At 34.8% G+C, this 20,664-nt stretch overlaps 2 protein-coding genes across 2 annotated transcripts; one reads left to right on the top strand and one right to left on the bottom strand.

Annotated features, from left to right (window-relative positions):
* Positions 1 to 9,851: 9,851 nt before the first annotated feature.
* Positions 9,852 to 15,138, top strand: LOC129296063 (cytokinin dehydrogenase 1-like). The gene is made up of 6 exons (XM_054934661.1): positions 9,852 to 10,503; positions 10,824 to 10,951; positions 11,045 to 11,215; positions 14,250 to 14,339; positions 14,449 to 14,711; positions 14,799 to 15,138. The coding sequence occupies exons 1-6, from the start codon at positions 9,852 to 9,854 to the stop codon at positions 15,136 to 15,138; spliced, it is 1,644 nt and encodes a 547-aa protein (XP_054790636.1).
* Positions 15,139 to 16,683: 1,545 nt separating this feature from the next.
* LOC129296065 (eukaryotic translation initiation factor 3 subunit E-like) lies at positions 16,684 to 20,008 on the bottom strand. The gene is made up of 8 exons (XM_054934663.1): positions 19,751 to 20,008; positions 19,517 to 19,671; positions 18,598 to 18,825; positions 18,376 to 18,497; positions 17,918 to 18,137; positions 17,581 to 17,723; positions 17,214 to 17,351; positions 16,684 to 17,053 (listed from the first exon to the last, which is right to left on the bottom strand). Exons 1-8 carry the CDS (start codon positions 19,956 to 19,958, stop codon positions 16,954 to 16,956), a joined length of 1,314 nt encoding a protein of 437 aa, XP_054790638.1. The 5' UTR covers positions 19,959 to 20,008; the 3' UTR covers positions 16,684 to 16,953.
* Positions 20,009 to 20,664: the final 656 nt, after the last annotated feature.

Below are 20,664 nucleotides of genomic sequence, written 5' to 3'. Positions count from 1 at the left end.
TCCTATTGGTGGGCCAAGTTCCTATCACATTTTTGTTGCCAATCTTATTTAAAAAAATATAATTTTTTTCATTAAGACTCGAAGATATGAGCAAGGCACAATGAATTCACTATTCAATAGTACTAACTGAGGTGCCTTCATCATATTCCACAAAATTTTCTCATCGTTGGATATTGAAGTTTGCAATTTCTTCACATGTTTTTAGCATTCTTGGCAGGTTTTTCATTTTTCTTATCGATATGAAATTTTGGTATTTTGAAAAGGAAGAAAAAAAGAAAAGAAATAAGTGAAAAAGGGAGGGGAAAAACTTGTCATGATGCTTAGTTACCTATATGAGCTACAGAAGATACACATTCTGACTATCGATATGAATATACTGATCTACCATGATATGCTTTGTCCATCACAAAATATTTATTGACAAGAGAGCTATCGGTATAGTTATGAAGAGCAACAATATATATACACAAGCTATCAGCAGTATGAGCAAATTGATTGTGATAAGGTTGAGCATTGCTATCTCCAGTTTGAGTATGCTAATTACAAGCGATATGAGTATAATGATCAATACCAATATGAGTATATTGATCAACAATGATATGAACATTTTAATAGCCATGGACATGATTATGTTGATCAATATGAGAATAATACCCATCACCATTACGAGTATGATGACTTTCAAGAGAAAATAGACTAAGTTACAACTAACTGGATTGCTTTTTGCAAGAACAAATTGGCAAGCTTATGAGGGATTGTGGTGAAGTTAAGAAGGCAACCTACAAAGTTAAAAGGACCGTTGATGAATTGAGAAAACAAATAGAAGAACAGGCATCAAGTGAGACAATAATGGTAGAAGCTCCTTCCTTACAAGCAGAAGATCCTCTAAATAATGATCAAGTTGTTCATTATACACTAGTACAAGAGGCTCTTTCTCAAATTGTTCCTGGAAAGGATCAATCTCATCTTGCTATGACTATTCCTCATTTGTAGGTTGCATCTTCAAATTCACTCCGCTGCTTAATGGTCAAATCAAGCTGTACCTTATATGTTGGAAAGGTTTTCTAGAGATTCCATATGGTCAAACTACTCGCTCCTACTAGCTCATTCTTTTTGCTACCTAGCTTGTTGAAAGGGATTTCCATATACTCGCTTGTATCAAGTTGCTAGCTCTTGCCAGAGCTTGCTTTTATCCTACTCTTCCCTTCCCTTCCCTTCTAGGATTTTTGCCTCAATTTTAACTCATTAGGAGCTGAGTTCTTCAATCGAGGAAGAAATGGTGTAATATGAAAAAAATATAGTTAGGATTTAATTGAGAATATTAGGGTTATCCAGTAAGGATATTTAAATAATGGTATTTATCCACTAGAATCAACTTTGATTGTTGTTTATTTTATCATCATCTTAGATATTAGTATCTTTAATATTAGATTTAGATTTAAGATTTAGGATTTAAATTTAAATTTAAATTATTTTTCTTTTATTATTTTAGGAGTCTATGAATAGAGCTATGAGTTTTTGTTTGTATCTAATTTTAATTATTATTGAATAGAGATTTCAAGATTTTTGGCTTTTTCTCTTTTTCTTTCTTTCTCTTCCCCTTTCTCTTATCTCTATTGCCTTTTTTTCTCCTCCTATTTTACATCACCAGGCCATCGACCCTTTGTGCGCGCGCGCGCGCGCGCGCGTTAACTAAGTAAATAAACCCTATATATGGACTGAAAGGAAATACTATAAATATAGAGAAGTGCATGGTGAAAAAGGTCGAGTTTGTTGAAAAAATAATGCAACTTTTGACTACTGCAAGAGAAATGACATTATTATTGTGAGAGACCGCATAGAAGATAATCGGTGCATGCACGTGAGGATTTAGCGTTAATTATTGATTCAGTACGTAATGATATTATCACGTATGTACCACTAATATATTCACATGCTATCTTATCCTCTTCAACTTAACGTACGATGTGGCCTAGCTAGCTTTCCTCCGATGGACCATTTTCTCCACCTCCCCATGTGTACCCACTATGTATTGTTCACTCGTTGCACTTCATCAATTATTGCATTATATATATATATATATATATATATTCACTGGTAGCAGATCGATGCAATACTGCAGTAGGATCTTGATTGCTTTGAGAATTGATCTTACGGGAGAGAGGACTGATATATATTTGCGGAACGGGGGAAAAAACATACATAACTTCCTATAGAGTGCATATACAATCACGATATGTAATATGAATATCAAGGGACTTGGATCCTCTCCTGCCATAAATTTTGTACAACCATTTCTCCAGTCACAATCACAACTGTGTTTATGTAATCTAACGGTTGAATATTAGCCAATGGATTACACATGAATTGGTAGTGATTATTGTGTCTGGAGAGGATCCCATTCCGAATATCAAGTACATATAAAACAAGATAAATAACATATTGAAAGTAAAGAAATAAATGTGAAGAAATTACCAGATCTGTGTATGTCTCTATGAATATATGTTGAAGGCGGTGCTTGTACTTAGAGATACGTACAAAAGAAAAGATGCAGAGCAGAGCACTCAGTAAAGAAAGTGGCCAGTGAGAGAGAAGTAGGTTCAGGTGTTGGCTGCAACAAGTCTCCTCAAAGCAGATCGATTCCCCATAGTGTGTGCGCGAACACACATACCTGCCAGTGCTTGCTTGCCGTCAATAAGTTATCAGCATGCATGCATGCGTATAACCTACCCACTTTGCTTCCCTATACACTACACATACCTAGTACAATTAATTCTGGGGACCTTATGATCCTGTGCAAATATGATAAAATATAATACAGGGAGAATGCCAGTGAGGGCCACAAAACGACAAAAAAAAATAGTGAGAATCCATTAAAGGTTTATTTATATACAAGTTAATCAGTTATTTAGGACCTCACTGCTTTTACCAGCATTCTCCCAATTATACAGCCAATTATTTGTAATCCTTGTGCAAATACACATACTGTACATGTCTCAGTCTTTTTATATTGGGCAAGCCGAACAGATATTTTCTCTACTTTTCATTTCAGGTGTTCTTTCTGTAATTTCCATTAGGGTTTTGCCAAATGCCTACAGAGATTTGACGCTTGTCTTGATATGCAGTCACGTCTATGTGTAGAGGGAGTGATTGGAAAACATAGAGACATGATTTAACAGACATGGGAAACAAGATGGGGTGACCGAGTCAGTGTTGTAGACCCCATACCTCGAATTCTTTTTATGATGATGGTCCTCTGCGTGGGCCACCGCGTGGCACCCTCCTATTTGTCATCATCTCACTTCGTGTCCTCGTTTCATTGGTTTTCACTCACTATGATACACTTCGTCAATTTCTCCTGATTAACTCTCAGTCTTATCATAATAATTAACGAGATTTATTAGGATATTGATGCTAGAGCTCCGAGTCTGAATTTATTCAGATTTGTCTAAGTTCAAAGGATTTCTCATCATTGTTTTGAAATAATTCTCAAGTTATTTGAAAAAAAAAATATTTAGAAGAGTTTAGCAAATATTTATAATACTTAAAAAATGAATTTACTATTCAAATAAAAAAATTGTCAAAAGTTAAAAAAAAACTTGAGGATGAGAATGGTAAAATTAATTTGTTAAGGCTTGGTTCATGTTTCCTTTCCTTTCCTTTCCTTTCCTTTTTTGTTTTTTTTGTTTGGTGCGCTGATCTTTAAGTTTCCTGTTACACTTTTGCGGTGGAATTTTGAGACCAAATCATTTAATATAATTAAAAAGAATTATAACCTTATTCTGCCCAACTTTGCTTAACAAAACAAAATGTACTTACTCGGTCGCTTGTGACATAATTTGTTGGTCTGGCATGAAATAGTAGTGTCCACGATGCTCAGCTTTGATTGGCAAAACATAATTAAAAAAAGTGCAATAATTTCTTCATCACCATGATGATTGTGACTCTACGTTACTTCTCTAGCAATGCTTGTGAAAAAAATAAAAATGGAAAATGATTAGACTGATATATCTAGCTCTCCATAATTAGTTAATCAACCAGTGTGAAAATATATATCCTTCTAATCAGGCCCACGTTAATGCATGCTTTAGTTTTAAGATTCAACATTTGAATACGTACTGCCGGAAAAAAAAAAAAGAAAGAAAGAACATTTGAATACAAAGGTATCTTGCTTGGTTAGAGTCTTAGGGATGACTCCAAACTTGAGCAGCTCGACTGCTGTGATAATAAATTTTGCTCAATTAGGGTTATTAATTAAGTTAGAGAAGCATTTGACTTATCCAACACAAATTTGCTCAACGGTACACTTAAAATTGATATAGCAATATGTGCATTTTACTTGTGCTCATCTTTTTAGGGGAAAAACAAAACACAAGTGTATACGAATGTATGTTAATTATTGATATCAGCTGTTGCATACCAAGTAACTATATGTCCCTCGATCTGAAATGCAACGTATAGATATTATCTCAGACGCAACCTAACTGTAAAACCAAACGTTCAACATACATATCCTCAACAATAAAAAGCTAGCAAAGTCATTGCTGGCCATAAATATCCCATACATAAGTATGCATCTCAGATTTCTTTGCTTGCATGGTCTATAACAGAAACCTTAGGGGCAAATTTTATTTGTTTCGACATATTCTTAAAGAAGATAAAATAAATGTATAATTTTTACAGTTCAGCATCCTATAATTGAATCTCTCAAATCATTCTTATTATGCTCTATATAACTTGATGAGGGGGAAAAAGCATTTATACATACGTTTTTTCTCTATTTAGGTAAATCGACCGCTCATCCAAAGATGGAAAAAGGAACAGTTTAAAAGAGCAAGTTAAGACACTGGTACTTGATGCTAAATTAACACAATCACAGTCCTATATAGTGAAATGGACAGATGGAGGTGCCTCAAGTAGTAACTCTACATTCGACACAGGCACACTGTAATAATAATAAGGCGCGTGTAAAAGCAAGTTTTTTTTCTTTTGAAAAGCGTTGTCCAATCAAAGATCGGAAGAGGGGAGGGGGGGAATGATGAAGTATGAAGAAGGATAAGGAATATAAAGCAGCATAAGTACAATGATTAGGAGGCTTTATATTTTGACGGTAAGTAACAATGACGCAAGAAAGCAACAATGCACCTCTCTCTCTCTCTCTCTCTCTCTCTCTCTAGTGTGTCCAAGGAATACCCCCAGCAACCCTGCCAACAGAATCGGTGTACGTCAATGAACTCAGTATCTTTTTGTGTGGGTGGTTCAAGCCAAAACCTACTCTATTGGTTTCAAAGATATACGACAGTTCTTCCAAGATTTTTTTTTTTTTTGGATATTCAGTTCTTCCAAGATTTTTATTTCATGGTCTCCATATATATATATATATATATATCTGCTGAGGAAAACATCAACAAGAGCCGAAACAAAAGAATTCACCATCAAGCTTTTCGAGGGCAATATATGGTTAGTACAACAGCATTTAAGACTTAGATTTCATGATAAATATTGTGTTTGGCAATCATGAAAATGCATGCATGACACGGCGTGACGGTACAATATAAGAAGGAGCAGAATGCATATATGTATCACTCGTATTCTTTGGCTCTATCTAATATTGCAGACACAAAACACAGCAGACCGCATTACACGAGCAAAGTTTAGTACACGTATCACTGTCATGTCATATTAGGATACGGGCACTACTAGCTCTAGTGAGATCAAGAGTCAAGGAGAAATTAATTAACTAGCTCTTTCAGTGGTGCTGGGTGTATCTACGTTGAAATCACACGAGCACAGAAGAGACTTTTTATATTAGTTTAAAATGGCTTTTCAATTTAGAATAGAAACAATCCTTACAGAAAGTCACGCCGATTGTAGTAGAATTGGTGTCGAAAGATGCAAGAAAATATAACACACACACACACACACACAAAATTTACTTTCTACGCTCGTTGTGAGCTACTCCCTTCTTCCCTGTACATAAAAAATCTTTTAAAATTTTTTTATCTCAAAATATAAGAGATTGTTGATATATTTTTTAATGAATAAACTATTATATCTTTATTAAATTAAAAGATAAAAAAATAAATATTCTCATTAATTTACTTTAAAAAAAATTTATTTTTTTATTTATAATAATTAAAAAAATAAAAATATTGTTATATTTTTAATTAAATAATTAATTTTTATTAATTTACGTGATTTAATTAAAAATATTTTATATATAAGAATAGAGAGAGTATAATCAGTATGGAAAGTATAAATTCATGTTTTTGAACCGGTTGCCTTCGAATCTCTGCTAAATCCCTAGCATAAAAAGCAATTTTGTATTAGTGCGGTACATGTGATAATGTGTGCTGATCCCCACACGATCCCCTTAATATGCCATTCCTCGGATAATTAAATGTCGGCATCCAGTTAGAAACATAACATCGCAAGGCTAAAAATAATATCGTTTTCAAGAATGAATGTTTCCACCTAATTTTTCAGCATACTTGACCCAATTACTCCTCAATTTATGATCATCCTAATTGTCATGGAAATTATAATCTACTAATTGTGCCATAGCTCTTCCAATATACTGATGTATTGTGTGGATTTCTTTCAACAATACAAAGAAACTGATAATATATATATATATATATATATATATATATATAGCCAAAGGGTTTGGCTGATTCAGTCAGAGCCCCGAAGACATATAGCATCTCACTCCAGAACATGGATTCAATTTGTCTCATGAGAGCGCTCTAGACTTCCAATCTTAAATACATGAAGTTGAAGCGAAACAAAATATATATACTGATAAAGGGATGTATAAGCTAAACAAGTTTAAGAATATTTTCTATGATCTTATTTATAACTTACTTCCAACATATTTTATTAGAATAAAAAAAATGTTAAACCTCATCAACTTTATCTTAAAATTTAATAAGTTTTAATTTTTATCTTTAATAGATATTCTTAAATCTTATTATTAGTATTTTCATTCAAAACATTTAATAAGGGGCAAAATGTAAAGAGGATCATTGAAAATTGATAAATATTTTATAAATAAGATTAAATTTTTTCTTTCTTTGCTTTACAAATAAGACCAAAAGAATATTTACCAATGAAAAACGTCATTACATACAGAATGAATTTCTATTGTTCATGATGGACTTGTACTTAACATGTCAATTATTATAAATTTAATATTATATATTAATAATTATTAATAATTGTAATAAAAAATGATGTGTAAATCATTAAACCATTCATATCTAGAGCTTGATAAACGCATTAGAAACTAAAAATACGCCAAGGGAATGCTGTGCAAAATGTACAAGGTATCGCTGAAATTTAGGTAAACAAATTATGGCATGTAGATTCCTTGGATTCTTTAGAAAGCTCGAAAATGAAGATGTCGGCTCTGCTCTTGCATTAATTAACGACATCAGCAACATAGGCGCCTCATTAAAACTATCAAATTACCCCTCTCGTTAAGTCATTTACACCGACTCCATCACTATCAAAAAAATAAAAATAAAAATGTATAAAATTTTAAATATATTTTTATATAATAAATTTAAAAATGATATTATATTATTTTTTCTCTCTCATAAATAAAGAGTAATTTTAAAAATACTTTTTAAATATTTTTTTAAAAAACGCACTGTGACTTGTAAATAAAACTGAATAGACCTTTTAAAATGTGACTTATATATGGGATCGAAAAAAAGTATGGTTTTTGAATATCTACTTATGAGCTAAAAAATAAAAACAACCTTATCTCATAAGGTGGGGTAAGTTACATGAATTATACAACGTCATTATACTCTATCATTTATTAAATTTTTAAAAATATTGTTAATTAATAAATCTTGATTAACAACTTTCAAAAACATTTTCTTTAACATTTCTTTACCCTTCTTGATATGACTCAAAGTTATTTATTTCACTCTCCTCACAAATACCTTTAGTAGTCTTTTTTATACATGTTTAAATCACCGCAAATAATTTTTTACTATTTTTCCTTCAATAAGTGGGACACTCACTTTTTCTCATATGCGCTCATTTTGAATTTTATCTTTACATGTATATGTTCGTACATCTCAATATTTTTATCTCTGTTACTCCAACTTTATTCTCTTAGGTGTCCATATAATATTGCTAGTCTTATAAAATTTGATAAACTTTCTTTTAAATTTATTAAATACCTTACGATTGCAAATAATTTTTTTAGACTTTCTTTAATAAAATCAACCAACTTATATCCTATATACAATATCTCTATCAATTTTTCTATTACGTTGAATAATCGTTCTCAAATATCTAAACTTTTTTCACTTGAAATATAATCTGATTATTCAATTTCACTTTCGAATTATCACTCACTGACCTTTTATTAAAATTACAATATAGATATTTTGTCTTACTCTTATTCAAGTAAAAATTGACTTTAATGCCCCCCACAACTCAAGTTTACAATTAATTTCTTCTCTTGTCTACACAATAAGAACTATATCATCTACGAAAAACATGTATTTAGAAATTTCCTCTTGAATATACTCAATCAAAACATCTAGAACTACGTCAAAAAAATAAAGCCTCAAAGATGATCATTGATACAGTCTAATCTTTATAAGAAAATCTTTTGTTTCATTGTCAAACATTTTTAAACTAATTGTTGTCCCTCATACATGTCTTGTATAGCTCCAAAATAGACAACCCAGACATCATTCTTTTTCAATACTTTTCAAAGTTCTCCTTTCGATACACGATTATAAGCTTATCCATCAGCTAAAAATTAACAGCGTGAATAAATATATATTTATATGATTGAATAATTACTGAAGAAGATTATCGTCATAAATACTGTGGGGAATATCATGTAAACATACCAAGATACTAGACGAATGCAGGAACGGGACCCCGCAGTATCTGACTCAATTCTCACAGGGTTGTAAGGCGGAGCAGCTGAGATGGCAGTAGGGGCCGGTCCCCTGCAACCACTCGCCATGAGAAAAAAGAAGTGTGCTCCAAAACCTGACAGTACTGCATTTGATTAATTAAGTTCAAAGTTCATCGGCAACCAATTACCTGTAAGTCAAAACGGTCCCCAATGAATAAACCAATCCAATGCCGTTCCAGGCTTACTTTCAGTACACGATTTAATAGTAGCATTACATAACATTATTATGACACATTTTCTTCTAAAGAAATATATCAATACAAGTACCTGACAACATATTCTGAATTATAAATCCAAATAACTGTAGTCCCACAGTCAAAAGAATGAGAGTTAAAATACAAATATCAACAATAATTCATAAGTACGATATTTTAACTTTTAAATTCATTTTGTATATACATTTTCTTTTTCAGAACCTAACAACAGCTTCTGGGATATCACCTCTAAACTCTTCCAAACTCTAGCTATATCTAATCTAACAAAAGATATTTGAGTTACTCATTCCCATTCTTGTAAATCCCACCTCATTATTGACAATAGTTGAGCGTGACATCTATGTGTTAAATCTTTAAATCACACGTCTGAGAACCATAAGCTAGTCCCACGTAGAGATTTTATGTCCTTTAAAGTTTAAACCCCCACTGAAAATGTTGAGCACGTCTTCTTCCCATTCCCATCCAAAAAAAAAAAAAAAACCACACCCGTGACAAAGTGTTATAAAAGGAGTCACCCCTTTGATCTGTGACACTGCAAATCCAAACCCCCGCCCCCAAAAAAAAAAAAAAAATACAAAACCAAAATCCCCCTTTCATTTGGCCATGCTCTTCTAAATTTCTTCTATTCCCTGCCTGCCAACACAGCATTCAACCCCCTATCCTACCGAGCAAACTTCAGAAAAAATATGGGGTCATTACCTTCTGATTGTTTTGAACATGGCAAGTTCTTATTTGTCATAGTCTTCATAGTTGTAACCCTTAACTGTTTAACAACTAAAGCTAACCTATGCCGCAATAACTCTGTTGCTGCCCCAAGAATTCCTGCCTACGATATTCTTTCATCATTGCAAACACTAGCTCTTGATGGTTACTTCAGTTTGGAAGACAATGGACATGCAGCCAAAGACTTTGGTAACATATACCATTGTCCTCCTCTGGCAATTCTGCATCCAAAAACAGTTTCTGATATCTCACGCACAATAAAGCATATTTTTGAAATGGATTCTGCTTCACAGCTAAAGGTTGCAGCTAGAGGCCGCGGTCATTCTCTTCAAGGTCAGGCACAAGCATATCAAGGCCTAGTGGTGAACATGGAGTCACTGAAGGGATCAGAAATGGTTGTTCACGGTGGAGAATTTCCTTATGTGGATGTCTCAGCCAGTGAGTTATGGATAGTCATTCTCCATGAGACTCTTAAGCACGGTTTGGCACCTAAATCTTGGACAGACTATCTTCATCTTACAGTTGGAGGAACTCTATCAAATGCTGGAATAAGCGGACAAGCCTTCAAGCATGGACCCCAGATCGATAACATTTTCCAGCTGGAAGTAATCACTGGTATGCCAACCTCACCGAGTGAGATAAAGACTCGTTGTTGTTGTTGTTGTTGTTGTTGAAGTAATCACCGGTATATATATTATCAATCAAGCAAAATCCACTCCTTCCCCACCAAACAGGATTTTATAGTATGGTTCTGGCCAAATCTCAGAGCATATCAAAACTCACACAAGGAGAAGATTTATTTTAGTAGCTTAATGACAGTATTACTCTCTTTGAAACGAGAACCTTCGTTCAACATACTGAGCAAATGTTTTCACGCGATAATCATTTTGAATTTTTTGCACTAATCTAGTACGCAAAACATATTTTTGTTGTAGGAAAAGGAGAGGTGCTTACCTGCTCAGAGAACCAAAATGCTGACCTTTTTTATGGTGTTCTTGGAGGGCTTGGTCAATTTGGCATCATAACCAGGGCTAGAATTTATCTTGAACCAGCACCAATAAAGGTTACTGTAGTGTACATTCATGTTTCCAGAGGTTGATACTAACAAACTCCTTACAGATATCTTACTTGTGACAAAATCCTTGACTTCTGCCAGGTGAAATGGATTAGAGTGTTATACTCAGAATTCTCAGTATTTACAAGGGATCAAGAGTACTTGATATCACTTGAAAATACATTTGATTATATTGAAGGCTTCGTAATTACGAACAGAACAGGCATCCTTAACAACTGGAGGTCATCCTTCAATCCCGAAGACCCAATTCAACAACAACAACAAACAACAACAACAACAAGCCTTTATCCCACTAGGTGGGGTCGGCTACATGGATTGCAAGACGCCATTGTGCTCTATCATTTATTAAGCTTTTAGAAATATTATTAATTAAGAGATCACGTTCAACAACTTCCAAGAGTGTTCTCTTAGGCCTTCCTCTACCTCTCTTAATCGGACTCAAAGTTATATGTTCCACTCTTCTCACTGGTGCCTCCCTTGGTCTTCTTTGTACATGCCCAAACCATCTCAACCGATTTTCTACCATTTTTTCCTCAATAGGTGCCACCCTCACTTTTTCACGTATGTGCTCATTTCGAATTTTATCTTTACGTGTATGTCCGCACATCCATCGTAACATTCTCATCTCTGCTACTCCAACTTTATGCTCTTGCTGTCCCGTTAGAGCCCAACATTCACTACTATATAACATTGCCGGTCTGATAGCAGTACGATAAAACTTTCCTTTAAGTTTATTAGGCACCTTACGGTCACAAATAACTCCTTTAGCTTTTCTCCAATTAAACCACCCAGCTTGAATTCTATGTGAAATATCTCCACTGATTTCGCCATCATTTTGGATAATGGCTCCCAAATATCTAAACTTTTCCACTTGAGGTATAATTTGATCTCCCAATTTCACTTCCAAATTATTTTCGAATAGTCCTTTATCAAATTTACAATATAAATATTCCGTCTTACTTCTACTCAGACGAAAACCTTTCGACTCCAATGTCCTCCTCCATAACTCAAGTTTGCAATTAACCTCTTCTCTTGTCTCTGCTATAAGAACTATATCATCCGCGAAGAGCATACATTTCGGGATTTCCTCTTGAATATGTTCCGTCAAAACATTTAAAATCAAGTTGAACAAATAAGGACTCAGAGATGATCCCTGATGTAGCCCAATCTTTATAGGAAAATCCTTTGTTTGACCACTAGGCGTTCTTATACTAGTTTTTACCCCCTCATACATATCTTGTATGGCTTTAATATAAGCAATCCGTACTCCCTTTTTTTCCAACGCTTTCCAAAGCACTTCTCTTGGTATACGGTCATAAGCTTTTTCCAAATCAATAAAAACCATGTGTAGATCTTTATTTTTACAACGATACTTTTCCATTAATCCCCTTAGTAGATAAATCGCCTCTGTAGTTGATCTACCTGGCATAAAACCAAATTGATTCTCAGAAATACTTGTCTCCAATCTCAACCTGTGCTCAATTACTTTCTCCCACAATTTCATTGTGTGGCTCATGAGTTTAATCCCTCTATAGTTAGTACAATTCTGAATATCTCCTTTATTTTTATAAATAGGAATTAATGTACTTCTCCTCCACTCATCAGGCATTTTCTTGGACCGTAAAATCACATTAAATAACTTAGTTAACCATCTCACCCCTTCTTCACCTAAACATTTCCACGCTTCGATAGATATACAATCAGGTCCGTTAGCTCTACCATTTGCCATTTTCTTAAGAGCTTCCTTTACCTCCTTATCACGTATTTTTCGATAGAATGACAAATTTTGTTCTCCTTCACCAGTTACTAAATCCTCCAAGTTACTAGATGAATCCTCTCCATCATTGAAAAGTTTAGAAAAATAAGTCTCCCATCTATTTTTAATTTCATCATCTGTAACTAAAATTCTTCCCTCTTCATCCTTAATACACCTTACCTGTTCTAGATCTCTTGATTTTCTTTCCCTACTCTTGGCAATCTTATAAATATTTTGCTCTCCTTCCTTCGTCTCAAGGTTCTTATAAAATTCTTCAAAAGCTTTAGAACGAGCTTCACCCACAGCTCTCTTAGTTTCCTTCTTAGCCATACGGTACCTCTCCCAATTTTCCTCATTGTTACACAAATGTATGGCTTTAAAACAGTTCTTCTTATACTTGATTTTGTCCTGTACACTATTATTCCACCACCAAGACTCCTTATCTCTCGGACCAGGACCTTTCGATTCTCCCAAAACTACTTTTGCAACCTCCCGTATCTTTTTAGCCATATCCTCCCATATGATGTTAGCACTTCCCTGAGAATCCCAAATTCCTTTATCCAAAAGATTTCGCTTGAAAATATCTTGCTTCTCACCTTTTAATTGCCACCACCTAATCCTTGGTGTTACTACTTGTCGACGTTTTTGGATTTTACTCATAATACACACATCAAGGACTAGGACCCTATGTTGTGTCGTTACAGCATCTCCAGGGATCACCTTACAATTTTTACAAAGTTTTCTATCTGTGTTCCTAACCAAAAGAAAATCAATCTGCGACCTTGAGGCTCCACTTTTGTAGGTGATGAGATGCTCATCTCTCTTCTTGAAACAAGTGTTGGCAATCTTAAAATCATACGCCAATGAGAAATCAAGAAGAGTTTGCCCTTCATTGTTTAGCTCTCCAAAACCAAAACCACCATGCACCCTCGCATACTGACCAGCTTCCCTCCCGACATGCCCATTAAAGTCTCCTCCAATAAAAATCTTTTCACTCTGTGGTATGTGTCGAATCAACCCCTCCAGATCCTCCCAAAATAATTCCTTAAGACTGGCTTCTATCCCGACTTGCGGCGCATAAGCGCTAACAATATTAACAGTCTCACGTCCAATTATCATTTTTAAAGAAATAATTCTGTCTCCAATTCTGCTAACTTCTACAACGTTCTTCTTCCACTCCTTATCTATAATGATGCCTACTCCATTGCGTGCACTTACTTTTCCTGTATACCAAAGTTTGAAACCTTGAATATCCTTAGCTTCTTCTCCACGCCATTTTGTTTCTTGCAAGCAAAGGATATTGATTTTCCTTTGAATCATAACCCCTACAACCTCTACAGATTTACAATTTAATGTCCCAACATTCCAAGTACCAAATCTAATTTTGCTCTTATGGACTAACTTCTTATTATAACGTCTATTGTCCATGTTCATGATAGATTCAACAAATTTTTACATTGGCTGTTGATGGCCTAACACAACCCTCCTCCTTTACCCGGGCTTGGGACCGGCTATAAACATAGGCGGAGTTCCAGCCAATTCAATTCAGATGGGAGGACATTTTACTGTCTCGAGGTGGCAAAATACTTCAACCCAGGCGAAACTGAAGCCATGAATCAGGTGAGGAATTCGCGAGTTAGATCTTCAACATTAGCAAATTACGAGTAACCAAAGAATCTCCACTGAGGAATTCGGTAGTTAGATCTCATTTATACCTAATGAAATGCAGGAAGTCGACCAACTGTTATCAGAACTGAGCTATATTCCATCGACACTATTTCTATCAGAAGTTCCTTACGTAGATTTCCTGGACAGAGTGCATGTTTCCGAGATGAAGCTAAGAGCCAAAGGCTTGTGGGAAGTTCCCCATCCGTGGCTCAATCTTCTGATCCCAAGGAGCAAAATTCATGAGTTCGCACATGAGGTGTTTGAGAAAATTCTTTCGGATACAAGCAATGGACCCATACTCATATACCCCGTCAATCAATCAAGGTACTGCTCTCTTGTCGACCCTTAATCGAACCAAATCATACTCCACTTTAGAGCTAGCAAATGAAATATGTCTTTCTCTTGTAACAGGTGGAACAATAGAACATTTTTGGTTACACCAGAGGAAGATGTTTTCTATCTGGTGGCATTTCTTCCTTCTGCTGTACCATTTTCGACAGGGAAAGACAGCTTAGATTACATTCTAAGCCAAAACGAAAGGATCATAGAGTTCTGCAAGCGGGCTCAGCTAGGAGCGAAGCAATATCTTGCACATTACAACACACGAGAAGAATGGGAAGGCCACTTTGGGACAATATGGGAACTGATGAGAAGAAGGAAATCCGAGTATGACCCATTGGCAATTCTTGCCCCTGGACACAGAATCTTTCAAAACTCAAAAGCCGATACCAACCTCCTGTTGGCCATGTGAATTACTGGCAATTAATAAATCAAATGCATTTTCGGCTTTCAGTAACTGTAGGCACGACCGTTGTTCTTGTTGTATCTTCCTTTTGGGCCAATTCAACTATTTCATCGAGCTTATTTAGAAGGCGAGAATATGAGCGGACGAATTATTCAACAGAGAGACTAAGCGTTTTATATAAAGGCCTTAAAAAGCCCAAGAGTAAGCTCACAGTATGTGGATATGCTATTTCCGTTTTCTTTATATTAGGGGCCACAAAATTGCGCGTCTCTTTAGTTTGAACCCGAAATTTAAAATAAAAAATAAAAATCTCAATACATGAAATCCAGGGAAAAAATATATAACATCTCCCATCGATTTCAGAAGCGCTAAACAAGAACAAGCTAATCGGACAAGCGTGAAAATTCTAAATTAAAATGAAAGAGTTTTACCAAAAGTATTTAGGATTTTCAAGCAAGAAACCTTCCAACTCTCCAAATGCGATTTTAACTCGTTCGAGAGAAATTATAATGCAGTTCAAGACCATACCAGGAACGAAGAACTTCAAATGAGCTTACAATGCAGTTCAAGACCGTACCAGGCACGAAAAGCAAAGGTTAGAATTAGGAGGAGCTTAGCCCTCGACGTTTCCTTTTTCAAGTCGGTGGATTCCAACGAGCGATGCGACCACGCCTGCGCTGGAAACTTTGAGAGGAGTTCACTGCGCTGTGATCTAAAATGCATAAAAGGCTGGGAATTAATAAATCATGGCCCAGAAATGGACTAGGAATTAACGGACAGAGGACATGGCCTCACATGGCAATTGCAATAAAAATATGAATAAATTAGCGAGGAAAAACTACACTGAAGTTTAACATAAAAAAATTAATTACTATAAATTTACTTAATTCAATTATTAATAAATTTACTATTAATTAATTTTTTTATGTAAAATTTCAACGCAATTCTCGCAATTAACAACAGGTTGTACAAAATCTAATGCCAAAAAAATAAATCAAATTTTTAAAATTTAAAAATATAATCAATTCGTTAAGTTATTGATGTGTAAAAAGTTTATAATTGATATGTAAAGATTTATCATTAAAAAATTACCAAAATCCATCATTAACATATGATAATATATCATTAAAAAATTGATAAATATAATAAACTAATCATAATAAAAAATATAAGAAATGCTAAATTGTTAGCTTAATTTAATTTTATAATATGAATTATAAAAAGCTCCAAAAAATATTTCCTTTTCATGTTATAAAAAATAGAATATAACATTTGTTATTATTCGGTGAAAAAAAAAATTATCTGAAGACAGTAATCTCAGTGGTTGCTTGAGTCTTTCTCTAACATCCATTCGACTCTCCAAACTGAAGATTGATCTGCACCTGAAACGGCTCGTCCTTGTGACAAATAGTCACAATTGTCTACACAAATACTACCAGTAAAAATTGGCAAAAGACGAAATTATCTCATGTTGAGCCATGAAATACTTATCATTAAAATTCACATTTTAGTTTTAAATTAAGAGGGGGGAGTGGGGAATGAGATCAGAGATATCAAAATAAGTTAATACATGAGCTTAGTTCCTTGGAACAGATATTTCTTAAATGCATGCGATAACATCTAAACCAATAAAAAAAAGGTCAATTCTCTACAGCAGTTTTTACTTGTGCTCTTGACATGGAAGAGATGCCCTAAGCCATATGCTTGAGGTTGAAAAGCGCCTCAATTTGAATGCAATTCTAAATAAAGAACAAAAACAAAATCGCTGTATCCAAAAATACATAAGCAACAAATCTCCACACAGCTCATGAGCCATATTATTCATCGAGCTGGCTGTGCTTGTGCATGCTCCAGAAGTTGGCTGACTAGCTTGTAAGTACGCCCTGACAGTGCCTTGGTATGGTCAATAAGTTGCTCATATCTGGAGCAGTGAATTTTCCAAGAGTAAGGATCAAGAATCACAAAAAAGATTGCAGGTCATATGTAGGGAAGGGTAGGCTCGTCAACGTGGAGAAGTCACAAAATCATAACCACAAGAGGCAATATCTATCAATTAACACTGAATGTTTGATCACACTTACACATTAGGATGATTGGGTTCCATGATAACAGTTCCAGTTTTAGAGTCAATTTTGGCATCAAGCTTTGAGCTACGAATGAGATTCACAATCCATCTCTCAGCCTCCTCGTAATTCAAATTTAACTTCTCAGCAAGAACTCTATCACAAACATCAGTAATTGGTGAAACCAGTCTGACAATTCATGCATATACTTAGTTATGAAGGCCAGTAATTTTTCTTTCTAAAAGGAGGAAAAAAGAATGACAGGAGAGATTGAAGCAAAGGCATACAACTCTGAACTGTTTCTTTACATGAATGAATGATAATAAGTTCGTTTAAAAAGTATAATTAGAGTTACAACATTAGTTATCAGAAAGCAGGTTCATACCCCATGTCAATCCGTTGGTGTATTCTGCAGTATGTCTCAAAGATGAATAGCCTGGCATTTTCAAGGAACTCATCCCTCAACGGTACAGTTGAAAAGCTGCCATCCTCAACTTGTTTACCAAGGAAGGGATCATTGAGTATTACCTGGCATTATTGCAGGTGGTAATATGTGACAAGCTCCTTAAGTAATAACGTAGGTAGATAAAGACAAATTATAAGCAAGAAATATGTGAAACAGGAAATTGATATATACTTCAACCCTAACGTGTAGCACTTAAAACAGTGCATATAATGTTCTTCGAGGGTTATCTTGGGTAGTCAGCATAAAGGTCACTTACTTCTTCACACTCGCTCATCTTCTTTTGTGCCTCATCAAAGTCATAGTTGACATAAACACATGCCAAAAATTCAGTGATGGGATCTTTATATGAATGCTGCTCTTGCTGAACAACTTTAATGAAATCTTTGAATTGAGGCCTCCTGCGCTTGTTGACAATGAATGCTGTGGCCAAGTATCGCAAAAGGTGCGGAGCACTAGTTTGAATAGCATTCAAATACCTGGGAAAGATGTATTTTAGATATGTCAAATTGTAAATATAGCAAATATTGCTACCTGGAGGCGCAAACAAAAGCTGCTGCAAAGAAAAGGAAGAAACTATCCAATTTAATAAGGAATAACAACAAACAACAACAACAAGCCTTTATCCAATTTAATAAGGAATGGCAATGAAAATGAAATGCGTAAAACGTCTATCAACAGATGAAGACAGAAGCAGGTTCAGTCCGGAAAGCATACTTGTCCTGATTAAACAGATCGATAATCTGTGTTCTTCCATTGTCATGGTTGAAAAAGATGAAGAGACTCCAATGCATCAACCATATTCTGCTTTGCACCTGATTTGCAGGTGATGCAAAACTCTGCAATGGAGATCAGCAAAGATAAGCCTATGTTTACTAGGATATCCTCAATAAATAAATAAATAAAATTCCTGATGTCACTATTCAAACATCAACAAACCTTTGAATCAATTATTTCTTTCAAACGGTTCAGCTCTTCAAGAGCAATGTCCCAGTTTTGCATCAATATCTCAGCTGCAAGCTTCCCCCATAAAGCACTCAGACTCCTTTCACTATTTGTGCATAAAGCCCTGTACTGATAAAGATAATCCGCGGCACCAGAGTAGTTTCCACACTCAAACTGAAATTTGGCATATTGATACAATGCTTCTATTTGCTCAGGACCAATCTGTTAGAAAGATATCATTTGAAGAGTCAGAACTCGGTCAAACAAAATTTGAACATTCAACACAAGAAGTTGGAAGGGGAAAGAGTTAAGCAGCAATAATGTCCAAGAACATTATCAAGACGTTATTATCTCAGATTCTCAGTTGAAACTGGGAAAGATTATGTTATACATACAAGTTTTGCAATGACACCTTAAGGAAAAAAATCAGTTCAATATCACCTAGGGGTGCACATGCAGTTAAGCACTGAAGCCAAATCCAACGAGCTCTTAGGGGGGAAAAGCTCTGCTATGTAGTATGTATTGATCGATACAATTTATTTAGGTCCCAAGCAAGAGTCATTTGACAAAGCTGCTATAAAAGCATAGCACCACCCATTATACAGAAACATTTCGAATACGTGTATAAAATATTCTGGTCCTCCAACTACCAATATTGGTAAATGCTTTAAACTCGGTCGGCAAACCAGCAAAAAATACATTTTAGGAACTCGCTATCAATTCTATAAATTTGGTTAGCAATCCGCCAATGAACATACCTACTTAAAAATAGAGGGAGTTTGAGGTGGGGAGATTCTTCAGCCAGAGATCAAGTGTCTAGGTCTAAATTCAATTCCAGGGCTGACCATATTACATCTAGCAGGAAAATCATATCTCCATCCCCAAAATTGTAGGTAAAAATAAGTTAACAAACCTGGTATCTGTCATTGAGCATCTGAAGATTATACTGCTTGTCAGCCTTCAAATCCTGGACAGCGCTGGCGTTCTGCAAAAAGGCAACGAGCGGTGCGGCGGCCTCCTCCTGTGCCTTGAGCCTGGCAACTACTTCCGCCCTCATGTCCACCATCTCTGACCAGAATTACCGAAATTGCCATCACAGTATGATAAAAATCAAAACAAACGCAAAAGAACAATGAAAACTAAGGACCTTGGGGTACATCCTCGGTATGGTAGAGGCTCTTGTGGATGTCCATGGCATAGTCGACCATGTTGGTCTTGTTAAGGAGCTCGATCTTAGCCTTGAGGATCTGATCATTCTCGTAGAGCTGGCGTTCCTGAAGGAATTCGAGAAGAGGGAACACGAGATGTCTATCCAGGTGCGGCGCGATCCGGGGGGTTAGGTCGTAGTTCGCCATTGTCACCAAGAGAGTGCTAAGCCGGGGAGCCCTGAGCCCTAGACGAAGAGAGCATGATAAGGGCGTGCAAACTAGCTTTTTTAAAAAAATAAAAAATAAAAAACCATTGAGATTCGTCTCACCCAGTACGTAAATAAAATTAATTGACCGATCTTTACGAGCAAGTAAATAAAATTAATTAATTTAGGCTAAAGCATATCTGTAATTTTTTTACTTTACATAAAAATTTATTTTAATTAATTTTATAAAATATATTTTTAATTCATTAAATATAAATATAAACAAGCTAAATATGGCTTTTTAAAAATAACAATGAGAACATAAAATATAATCATTTGAAGCTAAAAGTGTTAAGATTAGAAAATTGAAAATATTTTTTATAAAATTAAAAAATTAAATTAAAACCTTATCTAAATTTAAAGGATAAAAAGTATACTTTAATTGTTAATTTAAAAAAAATTATGTGTGGATCCCGTGAAGCAAATTTATTCACAAGCAAGTCCTGTGAAATTAAAAACCACAACCAAGTCCTTTAAACCTGAATGTAATTTGAAATTAAATTATAAAGATAGTAACACACGTATTAAACATACATTACATCGATCGAATAATTAATTTACAAATACTTTATTAGCAATTTATAATTATAATTTTAACTTTTTACAATTGTAATTTCGTATATCTAATAATTAAATAATCATGCGTT

This window comes from Prosopis cineraria, unplaced genomic scaffold, assembly GCF_029017545.1.
Source record: "Prosopis cineraria cultivar Desert tree isolate PC_DT_omini unplaced genomic scaffold, ASM2901754v1 PC249, whole genome shotgun sequence".
In the NCBI taxonomy this organism is placed as follows: domain Eukaryota; kingdom Viridiplantae; phylum Streptophyta; class Magnoliopsida; order Fabales; family Fabaceae; genus Prosopis; species Prosopis cineraria.
The sequence above is the reverse complement of the archived record's forward strand: the minus strand, read 5'-3'. Positions and strand labels throughout refer to the sequence as shown.